The sequence below is a fragment of the Linepithema humile genome, chromosome 7, assembly GCF_040581485.1.
Source record: "Linepithema humile isolate Giens D197 chromosome 7, Lhum_UNIL_v1.0, whole genome shotgun sequence".
Taxonomy (NCBI): Eukaryota; Metazoa; Arthropoda; class Insecta; order Hymenoptera; family Formicidae; genus Linepithema; species Linepithema humile.
Genome location: NC_090134.1, coordinates 7,298,804 through 7,322,360, shown reverse-complemented (window position 1 = coordinate 7,322,360; position 23,557 = coordinate 7,298,804). Strand labels below are relative to the sequence as shown.

At 44.0% G+C, this 23,557-nt stretch overlaps 1 protein-coding gene across 1 annotated transcript in view; it reads left to right on the top strand.

Moving 5' to 3' along the window:
• The window catches only part of LOC105675774 (roundabout homolog 2-like), a 101,059-nt gene that overhangs the window by 26,159 nt on the left and 51,343 nt on the right, over positions 1 to 23,557 (top strand). The window contains exon 5 of the mRNA XM_012373173.2: positions 981 to 1,289. Coding sequence (XP_012228596.1) covers positions 981 to 1,289 — 309 coding nt within the window. The remainder of the gene's footprint in view (positions 1 to 980; positions 1,290 to 23,557) is intronic.

Here is a 23,557-nt window from a genome sequence, read left to right as displayed (position 1 = left end):
CATATGCATCACAAATGTCCTGCATTATTTGAATTAATTCCTAGTAATACGATTCTATATTGCCGCTAATTGCGGTGACTCGTAAACATGTCGAATTGAGTTTACGTGAATTTAATATCATCGCGTTGGTTACAAATTACGGTCTGCATTAACATATTTTTCACTACGTAAACTACGGGCTTTACTGTTCTGCATAATTCCTCTGTTTATGTTGTATGCACAACGAGCATTAAGCACTGAAAATTTTATGAGACTGTGCTTAAAAATAAAGCGGGTTGAAGCCGGATTTAATTTTCGTTTCTCGGCTGGTTTACGACGAGGTGTTAGAAAATTAACGAGATCGCGGTGCCTTGCTGTTCCATACAAAATTGAGAAAGTCGAGAGATAGTATAGTCAGCGCGAAACAAGAAGAAAATTCACGGCGTACGGCGGCGACGGTGAAGAAAAGCGTTCAATCGCGTCGAGTACATAAACAGCGGCTTCGTGATATTAATATTGTTAAGACAGCAGCTTCCTTGAAAGATTAATATTGGCGACATGCCAATAAATTTATATGATCCAATAGCAGAAGTTTTCCACGAAAATGTGTAACAAAACACGAGAATTTGCGGAAAATTTATTGAAGTTATTTTTATCAAGAATCGATTGCACATTTGTGGAAACAAATCTAAAATTTATTTTCCGTTAAAACCCGTTTTAAGTTGATTGTTATGTAATTGAATTTGGCAAAGGTATTCGATGCAAAATTTTTTTTTTTTTTTTTTAATAAACACGATAAATAATTATCTCTCGGTCTGTTGCATTTTTACTCAAGATAAAATTAATCGCGTGACCGTAAAAACAGCGTAACACGAAGCGAAAATATCGCGGTGAAAATATCTGCGGTTGAAGGGGCGAACTAATTTGATCGCCGAGACGACACGACACGCGCATCGTCGTCGAGATCCGCTAAAGAGTCCCCGCTTGCTTTTTGCTTTCAGGACAGCTGAAAAGTCCACGGATAACCGAGCACCCGTCCGACATAACAGTCGCGAAAAATGAGCCGGTGACGTTGAACTGCAAGGCGGAGGGCAAGCCCGAACCGGTGATAGAGTGGTACAAGGACGGCGAGCTCGTGCAGACGTCTCCGGGCGATGCCAAGTCGCACCGGGTTCTACTGCCTACGGGATCCCTGTTCTTTCTACGGGTGATGCACGGCAAGAAGGAGCAAGATGGCGGTGTGTATTGGTGCGTCGCGAGGAACAAGGCGGGATCCGTGCCGAGTAGGAACGCCACTCTCACAGTCGCAGGTAAGTGCCGTCGTTCTCTTTGTCGTTTTCTCTTTTTGTTTTTTCTTCTTTTTTTTTCTACATCCCGGGATTATACCCGGAGCGTCACCCCGGGAGAGATCGCTCGTTAAACTCGGAACGAATCCCCGTGAAACGGCGGTCTTCTCGCCTTAAAGAATTCCACGACCGCGAGTCTATCTCGATCAAATGGCGATGTCCGCGCTCGCGCGGCACAAACGGACAGCAAAGCCGGGATGAAGGCTCGCGAAGGCCGGGATATAACCACGGTCACTCTTATTGCTCAGCCGTTCTCTTTCTCGCGTGAACCGGCGCAGTATGGATTAGCCATTGTCGCGGCTAAGCGATTAAGCGCTGTCCGCGTCGGCCTGTAATTATTCTACGCGCGGCTGTCGATTAGCGTAATCTTGTACCGAGTATCGACTCGATAAGATACTACGGCAATTTTTCATTTTTTTTTTGTTTTATGGAAATCGCAATCGGCACGGAATCGGTGAAATTCACTTCTTCCACGTGCCTTTGCGATAAAATCCTGACGCGTTTGCATGAAACAAAATGTTATAATTATTCGCGACACAATTTTCGCACGATATTATCGCGAGGATTAAACGCGAGTAATTTTTCAATGCCGATTTATACAGTTTTATGGGATTGCGAGCAATAAATCGGACGAGTTAACAATTTGCTGAAGCGTAAATACAATTTATCCGTTAAAAAATGAGAGCGTCAATAAACGTAATTTTATATTCTACGATAAAGTTTTAAATTTTTCACACAATAATTTTACACGGTGCATTTGCTTATCTCAAAGTGCCATTCATCATAGTCTCTACCATTTTTTTATGATAATCTCGTATACATTCTTCTTCCTCTCTTTATAATACATTCAAATAATGGAGATTAATCACTCAGCGATTATTTTTAGCTTAAGAAACAAACGAAACATTTAACGTCTTAGATTGCGCGGAATTAATTTCCGAGCGATATATGTCGCATTTTTTATTTTGTCTCTAAATAGTTGCACACGTATAAGCAACATTCTCCTTTTAGTTTGAAACATTTCATACTTAGACTGTGCGAAATTATTTTCCCAGAAACATTTATTTATATTTGTATTTCGCCTCTAATTTATAGTTATACAACTGCAAAAACAAAAAAAAATGTGTTTTTCCGTTTTCAACTTATCGGTCAATGCGGTTCACGCGCTGCAATTCAATCTATTTTTGGACGTGTTAAGAGAAGGAATAGACTCCTCCCCTGTCGACGCGGGTGATGTCTGACGGTAAAAATTGTTGCATTCGTGCGAGACGTCGTCGTCGTCTCCCTCGATACTCCCTCCTCGAACTTGCGATTCGAGTGGCCCGGAACTACTACTTCTCACCTCGCAGCATTACGTCCCCGAGTGTAAACCGCAGCGAACGGCGGACGGGCGGGCAGGCGCGGTGGTTGTGTCACATGGGCGAAAAGGGACACCCTGTATATACGCGCGCAGGAAGGAATAACCGTGATTTATACGGGATAGAAGTCGACTCCTTCGACTAAAACGAGCCATGTTTGTTTAGAGGCGATCGATATCCCGGGCGACGCACCCTCGCCTCTGCCCGTCCGTGGTATATGCCCGCCCGTCCTGCCTGCCTGCCTGCCTACTTGCTTGCTTGCTGGTTGGTAACGACCGATTTCGCTCGCCTCGCCTCGCGTTGTGCAGGCTCTACTACCTACGAGTCTGACGATGCGACACCGAGCGACGCCTGCTATACTGACGAAGAATGCATTTCGCCCGCGTGTTGTGTGCGCGCATACGTGCGCAAGGGATCCCCTATTGTGTGACTCTCCTCTCTCTCTCTCTCTCTCTCTCTTTCTCTATCTCGTAGCATCATCCTCGCGCGCGCTCAAGCTAATCCCGATTATGATCTCTCGAGAAAAAGACGCCATACAAATTGAATTAGTGCCCCAGAGTCAATGTAGCGTCTCTCCCTGAATCGTCCCGGATACTGGAAACATCTGTGTACTCGGCCGAATCTAATGTCCCGATATCGGAAACGCTGTGTTATTGAATGGTCTGGCGTTCCGCGCCTCGATTGAATCGTTTCCATTTTTATTACGATCGCGTTTCAAATGCGCGACTATGGAGAAAAAATGCAAATGCGTCGCACGCGTTGTATATTACGAAAGATTAAGAATGATAATGGAGAATCTCGATAATGCGGAACGAAATTGGCGCTCGCCGCTTCCATGTTATTCCCTTTTCCGTAGGCTCGTTATTTTGAATTCGTATGTAACCGCTGTGTGTTCTACGTACACGTACGTATCACATATACACACATATGTACACGCATGCACCCGCGCGTTTCACGTTTCGCGTACGCGAGCATCGGTTACGCCGATGCATCCGAGCTTCGTAATTTATAGAACACGATATCGCTCGTTAATTGCTTATTGTAATACGCCCAGCTATCCGTAACGTGCATTTATGCGACAGCGCACGTTAAATATGCGGCCGTAATGGGAGTGCTTAGCAGGGAGCGGACCGGAACGCGCGGCTGTTCTATCTCGCGAAACCCCGGAATCTCCAGGATATTGATATTCTGTCGCAATAAAATTTCTGCATCGATGCATCTGCGCCGGTAATTATCCGGATGTCATAATGCACGGATCTCTCTTAACATTTAAGAGAAAATTATAAAGCTAAATCTGCTCGGATAATTCTCATTTTCTATTATATTCATCTGTACAGAGATCTCTTATATTAATTATTAGCTGTTATATTAATTATTATATATACGAGTATATATATATATATATATATATATATATATATATATCCTATTTTATATATATATATGTATAATAAATGGGTAATAAGTTGTTACGTAAAGTAGTGTTTTTATGAAATGAAATAAATCAGGAAAAATAAGTAGGGAAATTAATTTTATTTCGTAAAATGAAAGAGATCGATTTGTGTGTGTGTGTGTGTGTGTGTGTGACATATACGCGGAAAATTGATATTATGTAATAGAGAGTTAATTTTATCTCACAAGAAATTGTAGGCAAGTAATATCGAGTTATTTTTTCGTTTTTTTTCGAACATGCAAAAAAGAAGACACGAGAATTATCATTTTCTGTTATATTCTACCTGCACAGATCTCTCTTGCATTAATTATTGTCTCATAAACGTTGAATGAAACATGAACATTGGATATTATTAACAAATCAGTAATAATCTATTACATAAGATAATTTTATAAAATGAGATATAAATAAGGAGACTAATTTCATTTTGCAAAAGGAATGAAATCGGGGTAATATATGCGGAAAAGTGTTATTATAATGCAGAAATTAATTTTATCTTATAAGAAATTGCAGTCGAAGAAATACTGAATTATCTTCCGTTCTTTGAAAAAAACCGGAGGTGCGAAGAGAGACACGAAGATCTCTCGTGCCGGGTCGCGCTGTCTTCCGTTGCGTTTTAAGCATCGCGAACCTCGCCTTTCTCGGTAACTAGATTCGCCAAGTAGCCGTCTCTCGCGCCCCTTTGTTGTTTTTGCTGCAACTCGTGCCGTCTCGCTACTCCCGTTTTCTCTCTCTCCCTCTCTCCTTCTCTCTCCCTCTCTCTCTCTCTTTTTCACATGCAGCTCGGGCATTCTCCGACTCCTAGCGCAATATAAATAGGCCCCGGAGATCGCCATCCGGAGCCCCCTTTTCGCTGTATACGGAACGCGACCCGACACACGGCCGCGGAGACAGGCGGACACGGCTTCTCGATCCGGGCTATCGCGTATAATGCATAGGCTTACCGCGTTATAATGGGAGCTTACGCACAATAGTCAAGTACCTCGTTCGCCCATAAGGCCTGATCATGGGCGTCGCTGCGCCCATTTTTCTCCCGCATGTGGAGCCGCATCGGCGTGGAATTCCTCTTCTGGGAACCTGTTAGTGTATTCCGGACCGGTATTTTTGCCTTTGTCCGTCTGCTTTGAAATATTTTGACAGTCGCCTCGAAGGACCAAGATCGTAATATTTCTACCTTTTTGTATTCTTCGTTAGAATTTTTAATTTATATAAATGTATATTTAATTCTTACCGCGTTTTATAACACATGTGATGATGTAATCGTCAAGCTTTCTCTAAATTTGCATACTCACCGGTTAGTAATATCCATTAGCTAAACTTTGTCATCCATTCTCATAAAAGCTATTTCAAGTACCACAAATGCTATCTAAAATTTCTGCATTTTGATAAATGGATCTTAGTCATTCTTAAAACCCGCTAATATCCCGTGTTGATGCACGTAGCTTGTCTGCGTGTTCAACATCGATGAGCAATTTATCGCTGTAAAATATGCTTACGCATAGTCATACTTTCTTTTTTTCTTTCTTTTTCTTTTTTTTCAAAATTAAGTAACATATTTATCACGCTGACAGTGATTTATTTCTCAGCTAGAGAATTATTAAGAGCCCCTTGGTAACGCTCTCGAAGTAAAAAGCCGTTGCGAGAGGAGTCGTTTTCGTGTATCCGCGAGGAACACGCGACAGGCGTTTCTGGATGACCCAGATATATTTTTAAAGCGATAGAGGATGATCCCTCGTGACTAGTAGCTAGATTATCCCTAGACGACACGATGCGACGCGCGGTGCATCAAGCGCGACGTTACAACGCGGCGCGAGATAACTCTGCATCCGAGAGAGAGCGTCTTCTTTCCTGGCGAAGGATGTAAAGATACATTCGCTTAACATACCTTATAAATTTATAATTGGCTTTAGTTGAAGTTCGAGTCGGTAAAACTGAAACTAAAATAAAGTTGAAGAAAGAGCGAGCGAGAGAGCGAGTGGTTAAAAGTTGAGCAAAGTTGGCGAATCGCGAGTTCCCGCGGCATAATTATAAAAGTTCCGACGACATATTGCGAATTAAAAATATATTAAACAGTGATTTATCTCAGGACAAATGTATATACCGAAGATGTTTAGAAATTAAAGTTTCGCTCCTCCGCTTCTTCGAATGATTTAAACCGGAGGAGGACAAAGAAGTTCTTAGATCGAACTTATCCCCGTAGTTAGGTGTCTCTTAACTTTACGATACTCCACGCCCACACTTGGCGGCGGCCGGAGCGCAAACGAGCCGAAGCTCGTGCGAAAGTCCCGGTCGGTTGAAATTGAACCGTCCCTCGCGAGATAAATACGGCTGAATTTTGACAGATTAGCATCGTGACGGACGGGTGCTCATTCCCCTTAAACGTTTATCAGGCCCGCTCTCGTGGTGTTTATATTAACGTGACGCTATCGCACCTTGCGAGACGCCGCGGAGACCGAGACGACGAGGGTCACGACGCGCGGGGAGGTGGAGAAGTCGTGAGCGCCAAAGAATAACGGGAGAGAATGAAGATAAATTGGAGTAAATAGGTGGTAATAGGTATAATGTCGCTGCTATTTAATCTTCATTAAGGCCAACGTGCCTCCTGTCTCCTCTGCCACGTCTCGTGGCGGCGATATCGGGACCGCCGTGGAGGAGGCAGAGATACGTTTTTAGTAGATTGTCACTCCCGGGTTCGTCGGACCGTATATATATCCGGGCGGACGAGTCAGACGGGGACGATTGTTAAAAATGGCGCGTCGCGACGCGTCGCCGCCGGCTGATTATTCATCGGACTATTGAGATAATAATTTTGCAGCCGTGCGACAACGTCGAATGTGACGCGGCGTGTTTGTCCTGCCAATAAAATGGAAAAAGCTCGAGGGGATTAATGAACGACGTCGCGCCGAAGCTTCTGTTCGGTACTCTCACGTGCTCTTTATTTCTCGCCCCTTTGACTTCTTCACGCGTCTTTGTGCGATGACGGACACAATACGACGACAAGAACTTTTTCATTCCTGTGAAACTCACCCACGTCGGTAAAGAGATTAATTTTTTCTCTCAACTCGCGGCTCTTGTACGCGTTAATTTGCAATTGAGTCGTTTCATCTTTAAACTTTATAACATTTTCAATTCACAATCACATTTTTATTTCACAATCTAGCATTTGTTTTTATTATAAAGTTTTGTGCAGATTTAATCTAACAGTCTGGGTAGCTTAATAGTTTTTTTTAATCTGAAGTATTTTTGTAAAAAATACATTCGATGCATTTTTAAGTCTAAAATTTTGCTTTACAAAGTATTAATCTGTAAGATTTAAAACACATTTTTTTAAACGAATGCTTCTGATACTGCGATATTGTTATCGCTTCTTTATTTCCTATATCAACGTAGCACATGCAAAGTTCCACTGAATGGGGAGACTTGCTTCGAAGCGCGTCGAATTTTTTTTTGTCGAACAGTGTATAGCCCGGGGTATAATCGTGAGAGCAATTTGATAGAAAGTTCAATTTGTTTTACACGAACTCTCTCATTAGTCAATCGCATACTTAGAGCCGTAGTTTAGCCAATGTCACGAAAAGACCATAGTCGTGAACACGGGTTCCCTTTGTAAGAAATCCTAGACGGAGGCGGTGACAGGCAATTATAGGTCTGACGGTAATTGATTTGATGCAGAGACGGTAAAACCAATTGGGAATAGGAATGTGAAAGGAAATTGGAGAAGGGGCGGAAAATAATAAAAAAGAAGGCAAGAGCGAGACTGAAAACTTCATCGGGCTTAAATTTTCTTTATTTCGAACGACACAACATTCTCGCTCGCATTCTTCACGCAAAATTCGGTTTCCGTTTATACATTATCGTTTGCATTGATCGTTTACTCATCGCTTCGAAAATTATTGCGTAATATGTTAAACGATATTGATATCGAAATAAATTAATCGACGCATCGTAAATGTTTATTAATGTTGACGCATTAATATTCTAATTATATATTGCATTCTACACATGCTGCACATTGAACGAAAAACGCGGCTACATCTCAATCGACGCGCGAACGTCGCCCATTTGTATAATTTACGTGGGGTCCGGCGACCTTTAAAATATCCGCTCGCAAATAATTATATACGTCGCATAAGAAAAGTCTATCGGTTTTCACTTACCGCGCCGTTCCCCTACGATCCTCCCGCTGCATGTATGCATGCCAAGGAGAAGGAAGTGGGATAAAAGTGTAGCAGGAACAAATGCGCGGAGAGAGAGCTTACTATATGATCTAACGAATGGACTATTCGAGGGCACCCCATTTTCCTCTGCCGTCCCGACACGTACCGCGCCACGTGGTGCATACATCTGTTCGCTCCCCTAGCTCCCCCTCCTCTCGCCTGCCCCCCCCCGCACACCACCCCGCGAACCCTCTCGCCGTCCCCCCCGCCGACGTTCGAAAACCGTAGCTCTTTCACGGGGCTCGCACTCGCGCGCCCCGTTTCTACAACTTTTTCTCGTTGCCCAATCCTATGTTACTACGAACTACACGCACACATCCGGGCACCCCTCATTATTGGCCGGGCTATTAAATGGTTATAACCTTTGCACTCTTTACAACACGTGCCGTCCGCTCGCCGGTTTGACAAGTTTCGTCGCGGCGTAGGTTCCTTTTGAGCGGCGAGCCGCGCCGCGCGGCTCTTTGTTAACCCTCCCTCGAATCAAAAATTATTTTCACGTTAGCGCCGGCTAATCGAACGAGTTCTGTAACTTTATTCGCTCTTATAAAAAATACGCGCGCAAACAACAATTTCCAAGACAGCAACGGTGTGATGGTTATATGTTGCATATGAGAGCGCTCGCGCTTGAAGACACAAATAATTGTTATGTATTCTTAGAGCAACGCTGACGGCGAAATGTGAGCGAAACGTCCCATAAATCTTCCTTTCCTCTCTTCTCGTTTTACATCGCCGTATCTCCCGCGCCGTATTTTCTCGGAATGCGTCTCCTGTGCGCGACAAAAATTTTGGCAATGAATGCCGTGTCTCCCGATAGCGTTGCACCGCGCCCGAACAATGGCGCGATTTTCCCTGACGCGACATTTCACGGCGGAAGAATCTATAATCCCGTCGCGCGCGATTTCGTCCCTTCGACGGCGTTCTCTCGCTCGCGGAAAACTTTATGATAATTCACCGGTCCTCCTGTCTCTCACCTCTGTCACGTCGCGCAGTTCATCGCGATGACGTAACCGGGTTGAGCGTGCACTCGGTGCACTTTGCATACATCTATCTCCTCCGCGCATACATTATTTCTCTGAAAAAACATGAATTATCGAAAACAAGTTATTTTCACGCGCGGAAACGGCGCGCGTTGTCAAAGATTTTATTATCGAGAAAGGAATTGAAAAGAATTGAAAGGAATTTGCATAAATGACGCGTATCGATCGCATGTTGACAAATCTGATGCATCTCGCGCGGATATCTCAGGACATTGCACCCGTCGCTGCATCGTTCTGCAGCTACATAGTCTCCCGGCGCGGGGAACTTTTCTCAACTACTTTTTCGCGCAGCCGGACTGGGGTAAAGATTCCGTGATGTTTGCCCGACAACTGTATAAACAGGCGACGATAACGCCCAGTTGCTGTCGGAAATTTCGGACGTTGTTGTTTGCAGCACCGTTCCATCGCGAATTTCGCGAGCGCGCATCCCGTTGGTTCCCCCGCGGAATTACCGTCAACCGCGAGTGCCGAGCTGTTTAACATTAACAATGAGTAGCGTGTACGCGCGCGCGAGCGCACGCGTCCGTGATGGTAATTATTTACCACATTTTATTATGCATTTTACGAACTACCTCCCGCCAACAATTTAGTTGTCCAGTCCGTTCGGAAACACCGGATTATACGGATTTATTTAATACCGCGAGCCATTGCGTTAAGCGCGCGTCGATTTTATACCGATTCGCATCTAATTGGTTTTATCGCATTCAATTCGGGACGCGCATAATTATATTTCCGAGCTGTTATTTAGCTATCCAAAAATCAGCTTGTATTTTATAAATTAACTGAAATTAATTGGTGAGTATATAAGTCGTATCATATTTTAAATTGCGTGCCGTACTTATTTAAGCGATGTAAATTGTGAGATTTGTGTGAACGCTTTTAACGGCATTTAAATGATATTAATTTTACGTCTCGGTACAAATATAATTAAATGCAAAGATGCATTAGAGAATTAAAGGAAAAGATTTAAGCTCTAAATCATGAATTTCGGAAAGCCGCGACGTAACATGACAACTATAATTTCGTAATATAGAATTACATTTATATTCGAATTTAATTCAATAGAAATTTAATATCTTTTAAACGACTGGAATACACAATTTAAAATACCACGTGTAATTCATACATCTAACACACGTCAAATTAGTTTCAGTTAATCTTATAAAGCCGACCGAACCAGAGATGCGATCTGGTTTGCGTCTGATTTAAGATCTTGCGCACTGAAAAACTCATGCTTCCCAATGACTGTACAAATTTCTCTCTTCTTACAATCTGCGGGAGCGCGAGCGACACGGGTTAATAAACTTCTTTATACTTCGCGCAAGCGACACGGGTTAATAAACTTCTTCATACCGATATATCCGCGACCGTTTTGCACAAACGACGGGAGCGTGAGTGCGCGCCCGCGATAATGAAAAGGAACGAGCGGCGGCGCTCGTTAGCGCGCTAGATAAACTGGCGCGCGCGACGCGACGCAGTGCAATGCAATTTCGCGCGGTATCGCGATTACGCCGGGCGTTTCGTGGATTGGATTGTCGTCGTCATTGTCGTCTTTATCGCTGTCTGCGACGGAACTTTAGGCCGCGTTTGTCGTCTATTACCGGGGCGAGCGACGCACGCGTCTATTTAAGCGCGTATGGCGCGGCAAAAATTTCCAAGCGGAATTCGTCAATTAGGCGTACACGCGCCGTTCTCGCTCCCGCCGTCCCCGCCTCGCCCCTCTTCGCCCCACTAGTTCCTCCGGGTTTCGCCTCTCGTCCCTTTCTCTCATATCTCGTTCTCCCGTGCTTTCTCCGCCGCCGAAAAAAGAGAGACCCGGGATAAAATAACACCTAAATATCCTCCGCTCGCTCCGACCCTCTTTCGCGCGCCGCGCTCGCAGAGCCCTTGCTCGCTCGCTCGCTCTCTCGCGCGGCGCGCGCGCGTGTATCGATTAGCTGGCGCGCGGAATGGAGCGCGGGGCGTCGCGACGCTCACTCTCTCTTTCTCTCTCGCTGCCTGTGCCCTGGACAAGCCGGCGAAAGGTGGGGATCTCTTGCAGCTTTTAATCCATCGCTCTCTTGCTGATATATCCTGCCTGTCGGGGGCCGTGCCACTGTAACGACTCGACTCGGCGAGAGCGAGTTTTATCGTCATCCCTGTCTCACCCTCTCGCTACATCTCTTTCGCTCTCGAACTGATCCGCGCCGATACTCGCAATCGCTGATCGGCGGAAAAAATCGCAGGAAATCCGATCCGATCGGCGATTCACTCTTCCTTTCGTTTTCATTCCGAACGCTAGATTGCCCCCTTCTCTCTCCCCCCTCCCCCTCGACCGTCCCTCGCGCACCCACGTCCGCTCGTTCCCGTGCGCGCGCGCGCGCGATTCCCCGGCTCTACTATTGTTTTTGATAAGTACAGATGTAACTACCGGCCGGCGGGGTATCTCAAGTTCGTCGGCGCGAGCTTTATAATCTCGAGCTGATTCCAACGAAAATCTGATCGCAGTAATTACAGCATGTCGCCTCCCTGTAATCGGATGTTGATTAATACACGGTCTTTCTCCGGATTACTAAACAAATAACTACGATGTGAATAAGCCGGTGTTTACAACATTAGCAGCGCTTGTAATATGCAGGATGCGCATATCGTATTACGCGCTTCAACGTCGCCAGTGTATTACGATATGTGGGAATATAACATTTTTCATCGTAAGAACGGAGATCGACTCGCGCGCGGCAACGGTTATTAATCAATCTCGTATCCGCGATCTTGGAGATCCTTAAATCTATTCGGCTAATCCGGGCGTGAGCCCCCGAACACGCGGGCGTGCTGGGAAGTGATAATTAATTGATTCCATATTTTCCGCCGTACAAATCCCTCAATCTACTTGAGTAATTCCTTGGCTCCAGGGATAGAAACTCCGCCGTATGGCGCGCTGCGCACCGCGGCGCCGGGTGAGAGAGGAAAAAATTGGCACATGCACGGGATATCTCCTTTATCCCGTGCCAATTTCCTCCTAGATCGAGTGGTGCCTCTCAAAGCGTGGCGTCGTGTTCGTAATAATACACTGGTAAAAGAGGCTCAGGATAAACCGCGGCGCCGTCAACGTTCATCAAGAAAAAAAGACGACAAAGGGAACTTCTTCCTGATTATCTCTTCCCGAGAAGTAAGGCAGGATAATCGGGAAGGAAGACGACCTCTTTCCTCCTCCCGCCTCGACACTCTCGCGGGAGCATCCCGGCGACACAAAATGGTGGGTGGTGTGCGCCTGTAGATGTGCACACGTGTATGGGTAAATTAAGTTTGGCGTGAGAGCCGCCCACGGGGAGAATTTCATTCTATTGCCCGAAGCGGACTTGCGACAAAACAAACGCGGAACGAGGCGAGTAGTAACGCGATAGTCGAACTTCTAGCGGCTTGGATATCTCTAACGAGGTAACCGCGCGCGCTCCATGTCGAACTGCGACTTATTTAATACATACACGTACCACGCACACGTATACAACCACCGGAGCAGCCGGTTGCGGCCGGATCCCAGGGCTTCTCTCCTCACCGACCCGACCCAAAGCCGCACCGAATCGAATCGGGCGGCCGATCCGAACCGAGCCCGTCGTCGTCGCCGTCGTCGTTGTCGTCGTCGTCGTCGTCGTCGTCGTCGTTGGATTGGGTCGACTCGACGAGCTCGCCCAATCCGCCGTGCCCATCGCGTTCCCCATCGGCGAGAAAGCCGGATCCGTGACGCCGTTTTCCTGTTACGGTGGATTCCCGGGTTACGTAATGGCGTCTATTCTGTCTATCGCTTATCCGGGAACCTCTCGCGAGGTAATCAATGATATATGGTAGATTTTCTTTCGGCAGTTACGAAAGAGATCGCCGTCATCGTTTTGGGTGCGTCTGGGGGACGTCGGCTGATTAATCGCTCGTGTCTCTTCGGGCTTTATCTCGCTTTTGATGCATATGCCTTCTCGCGCGCGTCACGAATATTTAATTCTTTTCTCTGCAGCTGTGGCTCGGGCTGGCGCCGGATAAATCGTCGTGTAAACGTGATAGCTGTATAAATGGGAACGATAAGAAATTACATTAACCCTCTCATTGAAAAGGTTGAATTGATTTGAATCGCTGAGGTGAACATTTGCTAATAGCTTTACTTTCTAATTTGGATTTCGCAATTATCGAGAAATAACAAACTAAATTAAACGACGATAATCCGCGGCTGCTTATAATAGATAAAATCGTTTATAACAAAATCGTAGGCACTTCTTCCGTTCGTTTCAATCTCAAGCCGAAGTATCGCAAAAATTTAATAACGATAATAGATTATTTTATGGAAGAATTTCACGAAGATGCACGCTTCCGGTTCCTTTCAGTCTCCAGCCAAAATATCAAATTTAATATGATAGCCACGTGGGTCACGCCGCATGTAAACAACACTAAAGACATTCGTTTCTAATTGATAATTACACCGTACGAAGAGCGATAGCGAGACGATCGTGCTCGCATACGGCAACGGGGAAAGGATACTTCGTATTTGCGCCGCACATCATCCGGACTCTTCCCCTATAATTTGTCCGCTTTAAGTATAGGTGTTATAATCGCAAATAATGGCCCCGCTTCGCGGTTCTTCGCCGTGTTAGTCTATACTAATTTTCCTTTCGGCGTTAATGCGTTAAGTGCGCGCCGGGCAAGAGGGAGGGGAGGAGGACGTCCGCGTATTTGCCGCTTGACGTTACATTTTGGCGAATTTACGGCAGATTGGTTGGCGGTCCATGACGAAGATTACGGTGCAGGCGCGCGCGCGTACGCGCGCGTCTCCGAAGAGAAGAGAGTGTGAACAAGATTACCCAGAAAATGAGAAAGAGGGTATATACGAGCCGCCCGGCGAGGTGGCGAATAAGTTTAGGCGAGTATGAAGGGAACTCACCCTCCATACCCGCCCGAGCGTGTATGTTACACCAGGCATTTCGGTTATGCTATAATAATAACGATAATTGCAACGAACGGCAGATAGCGGAAGCGACGATAACATTGTTAAATAGAGACATTGCACGGCTGCTTGAAAGCTATAGCCGGCGACTTAAGGAAGGCTGAATGGACGGGTGTAACGTTCTGCGAATCGTGATGACTCTTGATTACGGAGAAGTAGTTAAATGCCTCCTCGGAGTGAATAGCGATTTAGAATAGGGATAACACCTTCCGGAAAAATCCCAGGAATCATCTTGATTAGTCGCTAATTGCCGCTGGATCTGATTGACGCTGTTTAATATTTATTACTCGTATAACGGATGTCGCGAATAAGGGACTTTCTAATCATCATACAAAAATTTATAATTATTACGAAGTTGTTAGCATTTTTACGCGTTTAAATACTTGTATCCTAGCTTTGCGTAGTTTTTAACTTTTTATATCTTTCTGAGAAATATATATTAATCAATATACAGTTGTTACGGTCTCCCTCCGCAAACCAACGAGATTATATTCACGCCAGATTAAACTTACGGTTTTCCAGAAAGTTGTTCGTGGGCAAGGAATTGTATTGTATTTCGAACTTCCTGAAAATTGTTGTAGCAATATTAATATTCATACTTTGTAATATATCTTTGTCGAAGGAAAATTGTTATAACTTAAAGATTATTTTATTACGTTTCACTTTTTAATAGGAAATCATTTTAAAAAACTTGGTTTCCAAGGTTTGGAGATTTCAAAGTTATTTTGAAATTGCCAACTATTATCATTTTTACATAATTAAATTTATACTCTAGCTTTACGCAGTTTTTACATTTTTGTATATTTTTTTACATTAATCAATATCTAGTTGTTACGGGGTTTCTCTGCAAACCTCAACGGGATTATATTCATGCTAGATTAAACTTACGGTTTTCCAACAAGCTGTATGTGGGCAAGGCAGGATTGCATTGTATTGCGAACTTCGAATTGTTCTAGCAAAATTAATATTCGGAATTAATAATACAATAACTCTTTGTATGAAAGAAGAATCATCATGATTAAAAACTTTTCGTTCTCTAGTTTTTAATAAAAAATAACATGTAAAAAATTTACATTTGTGAATTTATAGTTATTGTGAAATTGATAGTTACATGACATTTTTACGTAGTCAAACATCTATATTTTAGTTTCATGCAATTTTTAAGTTTTCATATTTTTATATATTTCTTGAAAATATACATTAATCAATATATATGGCCTTTTTCTGCAAACCAACGAGATTGTATCCATGCTAGATTAAACTTATGGTTTCGCAAAAAGCAGACGCATTTATGAGTAAAAACAGGAATTGTATTTTGAACTTTCTGAAAATTGTTGTAGCAACATTAATATTCACAATTTGTAATATATCTTTGCAATGAAGGAAATTCATTGCAACTCCAAAATTATTATTTTTTGGTTTTTAACGAAAAGATTTTAATTTAATTCTAAAAACTTTGGATTTTAAAATTTATAGTTGTGATAAAATTGCTGGTTGTATTGTCATTTTTAATTTAACAACTACATTGTAGTTTCATAAATTTTTGTAATTTTTATATTTTTCTTAAAAATATATATTAATCAATATCTAGTTATGACGGTCTTTCTCCGCAAACCAACGAGATTATATCCATGCCAGATTAAACTTACGGTTTTGCAGAAAGCTATACGTGGGCAAAGGCAGGAATTGTATTGTATTTCGAACTTCCTGAAAATTGCGGATTGCTTTCTATCTCCCATAATCGCTGGCAAGCAGCCCAGGGGAGGATACAATTAGATGGAACGTGTAGTGCTTTTCTCGGTGACAAGGGTAGCGGAGTCGGGTCTAGCAGGCGCATTATATACCAGGTGTCGAGAAATTCGGTGCAATATTGAAAGATTCTAATATAGAATAATTTCATAGTTAATTCTTCTGCTTTTCAAAAGACTTTAGAAATTAAAAAGAATATATATCACTACAGGAAACGCGTTCTAGGCTAAAAGATATTCTCGCGTCACCACTAGATAACAGGCGTTTAAGGACCGCTCTTCTCGGCTCAAGTGTTGAAAGTTTTATATTTTCATACGTTGACAATCGAGATATATAGAAGTCGAGATAACCCACGCGGGTTATCCGAGGGAAGCGGTCGCGGTTCTTTATTTTTAAGGCGTTTAGAACGCCTTCCGCCTCGGTGAGAATTCCAACCGGAATAAATTGTGTACTACACAATGTTTTTGCCCTCTCACACCCTGTATTACAACATGTCACCGAACCCTACATTATCCGGCGAATTCGCGACTCGGGAAATATTCTCGGTTTTGCGCCCGCGCGCGCTAGGCACGTCGCGCTAAATATTTCCCCGTTTAATTACACACTCGGGGTATACACGTCGGGGAGTCTACGTAAGAACATAATCGTAAAATTCGGGCCCGCGCGCGCGCTAGTACGGTGTCGCTGAAACACGCGGCGCCAGGCAGCCTTTCTCCGCGAGATCTGGCTGGTACGCCTTCGCATGCACGCACTCACGCAATCACACGTACGCGACACTCATACACCCGTGTGCACGCGCAGCGCGACCACACGCGCGATTGCACGGATATACGCCAACGCGTACGCACACGTACGACGGAATGTGCTGTGCTCGCGATACAAACGCACCGGCGCTCGTGCGCGCGCGCGTAGGCACAGAGAACACGCACACTTCCGTGCCACGGGGCGCTTCGTTCAGACCATAAGACCGACGTAGGGGAGAAAGGGTCGTGAAACATTTGAATACAAGTGGCCCTCATTCGCCATGGCGCACCCCAATCAGCCGGCTCCAGCAGGGGAAGCCGTTTTCAAATAATGTTTTTGCGACGAAACACGTCCGCGACGGAACAAAACGACTCGCCCGTCGGAATGGAGAGAGCGCCAACGAAGAAAAGATGCGAAACACGGCTGCTGGTCTGCATCAACAATGATACTTCGCCGCGACCGCGATGATTATACTTAAGACGAGCGTTTATTTCCTCCTCTCTAATACTCGATTAATACCCGACTCGAAGCGACGGGGGGGCCTCGAGGGTCCGGTCGTTGTTACTATCGCATTGTCTTCGATTATTTATGGGCTACCTTCTTAAGGTTACTTGTGAAACTCTCAAAGTGCAACAGTTGTTGTGAGAAAAAAAGATTATGATAATAAGAAGAAAATAATAATCGTGTGATAATTAGGGAAGGGACTTATAGAATCTTAACACGTTGCCAACCGGTTGGAGAAATGATCGTTATTTCAAAACGATTTTATTTTAATTTCAGTATTTTTTGCGGAATGAAATATAAAGACAAATATTTGTTTTATTACGAGCATTAATTTTCCTACTGTGTTAATAGAATTTCTTAATGTTAATAATTAAATTGAAAGAGGCACACAAGTCAGAATCTTATATTATTCATTCGAGGATAGTTACATCTGGAATTTCTAATATAAAAGATCTCAAAAAATGTCTCCAATTTGTCCAATTATATAGTGCTTGAAAATTTATTTAAAAAATTATAATAAATGCATAAGCTGTAATAATAGAATTTTAAACTTAATTATTATGAATTAATTAGTAACATGTTCTTGATTCCAATCGAATAATTATTCTTACACATGATCCAATTATTCCTGTTGACAGAGCAAAGTACTCTAGCCTTATAAACTAAACAGCTTTTCAGTGGAACAGTTTGTCTTTGTAATTCATGCGGTCGGCAAAGTGTTAAGAGAAGTGACTCAAGATCAAGAAGCCACATTTCTGTCCCACGAAAGCGGGCAGTAGGGCATTACGCCTTCGACATATTCTCATCGCGCGAGCAAGGAATCCGTGAGTAGGCACAATAAAATTATAGCTGTCCGCGAGCGTGAACAATGCGGCGTGTCAATCGCGGGGGACTGCAAGGCGACGCGGTGACAAAAGCACGCGGTCGAACGCGAGGACCGAGGAGGCGGAGGAGAGCAGCAGCCAGCAGCAGCCAGCAGTGCGCACAGGCGAGTCGGTTTCCATGTTCTATTCCTGTCGAGCGTTCCCAGTGTCGGGTAACAATGGCGCGCATGGATCACCTCTTCCTGCTCCTTGGCCTTTCTCAGTCGCTCTTTGAAAATAGAGCCGCGCGACCGGGAGCGTGCCGTTTCGGGAGAAATGCGTTTCTCGCTCGCGTGCAGCGTGTTCGGCTCCGGAAAAAAATTCCAATGTGAATTTCGTCGCTCGCGGCGGCCGCGTTGCAACTCGCTCGCGTGCACGTCGGCGAGCGAATTTTTTATATGGCGTGAACGCACCTCGGGCGGTCTTCTCGCGCGTTTCGCGCACTAATGATCGCACGGCCGAAAGTGCGTTTCCGGGGCGAGGCCCGGATTCCTCTCGCGGTATCTCGGTCATCAATCGGCCGCAACGATTGAACCGATCCCTTTGTAACGGATCCACCCGGGCTGCGAGCCTGCACAAACATTCGATCCTCCGCCGGCAATGAATGACGGCAAAAACGTTTACCGTTTTTGGATAGTATCGTATTACGTGGGCGCTGTTTATAGAGTGTATCCTGACATTTGAAAGAGTTCGAGAAAGGATCCGTATGTGTTTCGAAATGTGTTGATTTTGAATTCCAAGTATCACGTTATATACTCTTTGTGCTCTGTAAAAAATTCAACATTTCTTAACTTTTAAATTCAATTTTTTTTACATTGAGAATAATAACGATATTCAATATTGAATCGCATAACAATAACGAAATATTTCTGACACAATATACCAAAAAGTCGTATAAGAATATATGATAATTCCAAAAATACAATTCTCTGTATTAGAAATATTCGGCTTGACATCGGCATTATGAAGGTTAAATATACGGCACCGTGAAATTGTTAACTTATTTACTTAGAAAATATATTAACTCACTTATACTTGGTTTCTCATAACTGTCGTCCAATCCTAATCCCTTAAATTGGATTGTTATAGAGGACTCGATTTGAACCACTGTTATTTTTGATGTCTGCGGATCTTTAATTCCGCTTATTGATTTAAGAACACCAAGGATAACACGGATAGAATGGATTGCTTTCGTAGGATCGCTTTCCGAGAACAATTTAATTTAATTGATTTGGGTCCAAATGGACCCGAGGGACGAATAACGATGGATTCTGAAATGCAAGGACGGGGACGCGTGACACGTTCTAAACTTTCCGCTATTATGATTCCCGAATTCTGCTGTACCACAATTTCACGTACAATCCGCATTTTGCATTAGAGATTAATAATAATTATTATTATTGTAAATTAACGATTAAATTCCGCGGAAAATTGCACACGAGAGTCGCGCGTGTTACCGATTCGCTTTTCCGCCGCGCCAGTATCCACAGAGCGGGCGCCGAAAATTCCGACAATGGCCAACGTAAACGAACAAATGAATAGAATTTCGAGGCAATTTAACATACATAACGTCGTCGCCGCGTTGTAATCGGGCGCGCGAGACCAGCGCTTGGATGTACATCCGGCTATTATCGGAAAACGAAACGAGCTGTGAGCGAGCAAGCGAATCTTGTTCGCATTACGATGGTGCTCCAATAAATTCCGCGCGCACGCTGCCATATTCCGGGACTGCCGGCGCAAAGGAGGAACAGCGACATAAAGGTTTATTGGGCATCTCTTGCGAAGGAGAGATGCCGGGCGGCTGCGGACGAGCGTACGCCAGCGCGCGAGACATTCGATCGGGTCGTTTCACGCCCGGGTTGCATACCCGAATGTCTTATCTTGTCCCGGGCCCTGGGACTTTTTTGCTTTGGGAGAATCTCCCTGGAGAGGAAGAACGAGGAGGCGAACGAGGGAAAGAGAAAGAGAGAGAAACGCCCTCGAACGGGTCGTCGGAGATGAGAGACATGCGCGCGCTCGCTCTTGCATGGGAATGGACGGGGCGTGGGAGTAAAAATGGGAATGAATGTAGAGACGGGTTGTACAAGTGGGCGTCATATTCTATTCGCGACGCTCTTGGGAGTGCGCTGACAAGCAAATAACTTAGCGTTAGGATTCAAATCTGTCGGCGTTCTCTGCGCGACGCGACGCGACGAGACGCGACGCGACGCTCGCGGTTTTTCCCAAGATCGATAATCGATCGTAGATGCGGACCGTCATATCGAGGAATAGCGCATTTCTCGATATGACGGTTTATCTGTAATTCGTGATTGCATTCTCAATTCACTGGAGAACGGTAGCGGAGGATGTTCTTTTCTAACTCAATTGTGTCACACGAGAAAAATGTTAAGAAAGTTTCGCACACTTACATTCAATGTTACAATAACTCGATAAGAAATGTTTTATGTCAATTAAATTACAAAATTAAATGTCAATTGCCTGCTAATATAAATACTCGATGAGAAATTGCATTCTCAATCCATTGAAAAATAATATTGGACGTGTTTTATCCATTCTTGTACATTCTTGTACCATATAGATAGAATTGTTCGAGACTTTTACATTTTAATGATAAATTTTTAATTTTAATTAAATTATTCTCTCAAATAAATTATACAAAAACAGCACGTTCAGCAATATGACATTTCATTTGTAATCAGTGAGGAATTGCATTCTCAACCCACTGAAGAATCGTACCGGAGAATGCTTTTCTAACTTAATCGTGTCACACAGAAAACATTTTCAGGAATTTTCATACTTATATTAAACATTACGTCAAATCGATAAAAAATTTTTTAATTTTAACTAAATTATTCTCTAAAATAAATTATTCAGCAATCGCACATTCTTCGATACGACGGTTTACCTGTAATCAGCGAGAAATTGCATTCTCAATTCACTAGTGCAAGAGGCGCTTTTTCTAATTCAATTGCGCTACGTGGAAAAATCCCGAGAACTTTTCATATTTATATTAAATATTACAATAAGTCGATAAAAAATTTTTAATTTTAATTAAATTACTCTCCAAAATAAATTATCGAGGAATAGTGCGTTCTCGGATATGACGGCTAACCTGCGACCGATGAGAAATTGCATTCTCGATCCACTCGAGAATGGTACCGAAAGATATTCTTTTCTAACTTAATTGTGTCACATAGAAAAAATTCTCAGAAATTTTCAGACTCTTATTAAATATTACGACAGGTCGATAAGGAATTTTTAATTTCAACCATAATTACTTTGTAAAATAGATTTCCACCCCTGCGCAAGATTTCATGTAATCCCATATCTCTTATCAGAATCGCCCACGTATGTGTACATTTTATAACGTGACTTTTCCAGAAAATAATTAACGCTCGCGACTCGCGCGAAATGGGTTGACGGATGAGGGTTAAACTGGCGCAAAGTTGCGACAATGCAACCGTGCGCGACGGGGCTTTCTCGCTCGCGAGATCCGGACTCCCCTCTCTTTCCCTCCGCGGTCGCGTGATCGTAATTGCCGGGCTCGGCGATCGCACCAATAATATTACCAATGCCAAGAGAGAGACAGAGAGCGTAGCGCGCACGTATCATCACGACGGGCGCCGCCGACACGAGCTGCTTGTAACCGGGCACGAAACATACCGCGCGCGCGGTCCGCACATATAATTGATTGGGCAGGCTCATTGTGTGACAGTCGCCTCATTAAGATGCGACCGTCGGCGGCCGACTGGCGTTCATTTATTTCATCAAGCCGAACCCCGCAGCCCCAGCCCCGGCACGATCCCGGCCGATACGTGCCGTGCTTCGGTTGCATTATAAGCTCTCGCGCTCGCTCGCTCGTCGTTCATTCCCGGCTGCCGACATTCTCGTTTCGCTCGCTCTCGTTCCGGGGCTCATTCCCGCTTATATACGATGCTCTTTCGCGCCGCGGCTCTCGCAGTTGTTGCGTCAGTGTCAATCACCGAAATCTGTCCGCCCGCCGGCGCACTTTCGAAAGTGCTTCCAAAATATAAGCGCCGCGCTGAATCCCAAATATGTCGGGGGAGAACGGCGGTGTTGTGCGGACAGCGGAGGAAAGAGGAACAGAGAGAGAGAGAGAAAGAGAGATAGAGGGAGTTCCAACTACTCCCTATCCTACCGAATCTCTCGCCCGGGATCTCGCGAAATTACAAGCGCGGCCGCGTCCCGCTGCGAATTTCGGATTTATACGTCACGCTACCGCGAGCTTAATCCGCGCCGCGTTTTAGCTGAGTTGTTTACGACGTGGCTCGCCCATGTGCTCTTTCCCAAAACTATCCTGTGACGTCCAAAGATACAATTTCGTCCTATAAATATAATAATTGCATGTACAGTAAATAAAAATTCTCTACAGAGAATTGTAACAGCGATTATTTTTGCCGAGGTCAGATCTATTTCAATTTTCTTGGAATAGATAGATCATTTTCTTTGAAATTTTCATGAAATATCTAACCTGAAAACATCACACTTTAATTTTGAGATTCAATTCTGCAGTGATTACGAAGTATAAAAATATTTTCAACCGTTTAAAAATGCATAACCAAGTTTGTTTAATAATAGAGTCCAATTGTCTAACAATAATTTGTCAAATCTGCTCGCGGTCGTTCTAACGGCATAACAAACAATAGATTCGATTGATCGTTTCGTGCGCTAGAATTACACTTCGGGGAAGATGACTCGTTAGGCCCCGAGAGCGGTTCACTCAACGCTCGTAAAGTTTGCTTTCTTCTTCTTTGTCTCGCGGCGTTAACCATCTCTCGGTTCTCGCGCTCGGTTCACAACGACCGCCACACGGTCCATTAATTGCGAATGCGCTCGGAGAAGATTGGGTTTTCGACAAAACACTGTCCGCGCGCGATCAGCTCTTTTAAACGTTAAGCAATTCATTAGATTACGATGAGCAAAAAGCATTATATTCGCGAAACGACATTCGAGACTCGAAATTAAATTAAAAATAAAATTCTGTTTTATTTATACGTTGACGTTCTCGTAAGCTGCAGACGGTTCACGCATGATTTATGATGTAATGGAAGAACAAAATAGAGAATAAATGTAGTATAATAGAATAAAGAATAAGCTTCGTACGAATATTCAAAGGATTTATCCCTAAGATCTCTCTCTCTCTCTCTCTCTCTCTGATGTAACTTAAAAAATATACAGAACAAAACGGAATGGAATATTTCTCCGCCGCTTTAACCCTCGAACAACGGAATCGTCTGACCGTCAGCCGCGCACGGACGCGGACATCGGATTTATTTTCAGACCCACATGTAGAATTTCGTTTTTACACCCTAACTAAAAA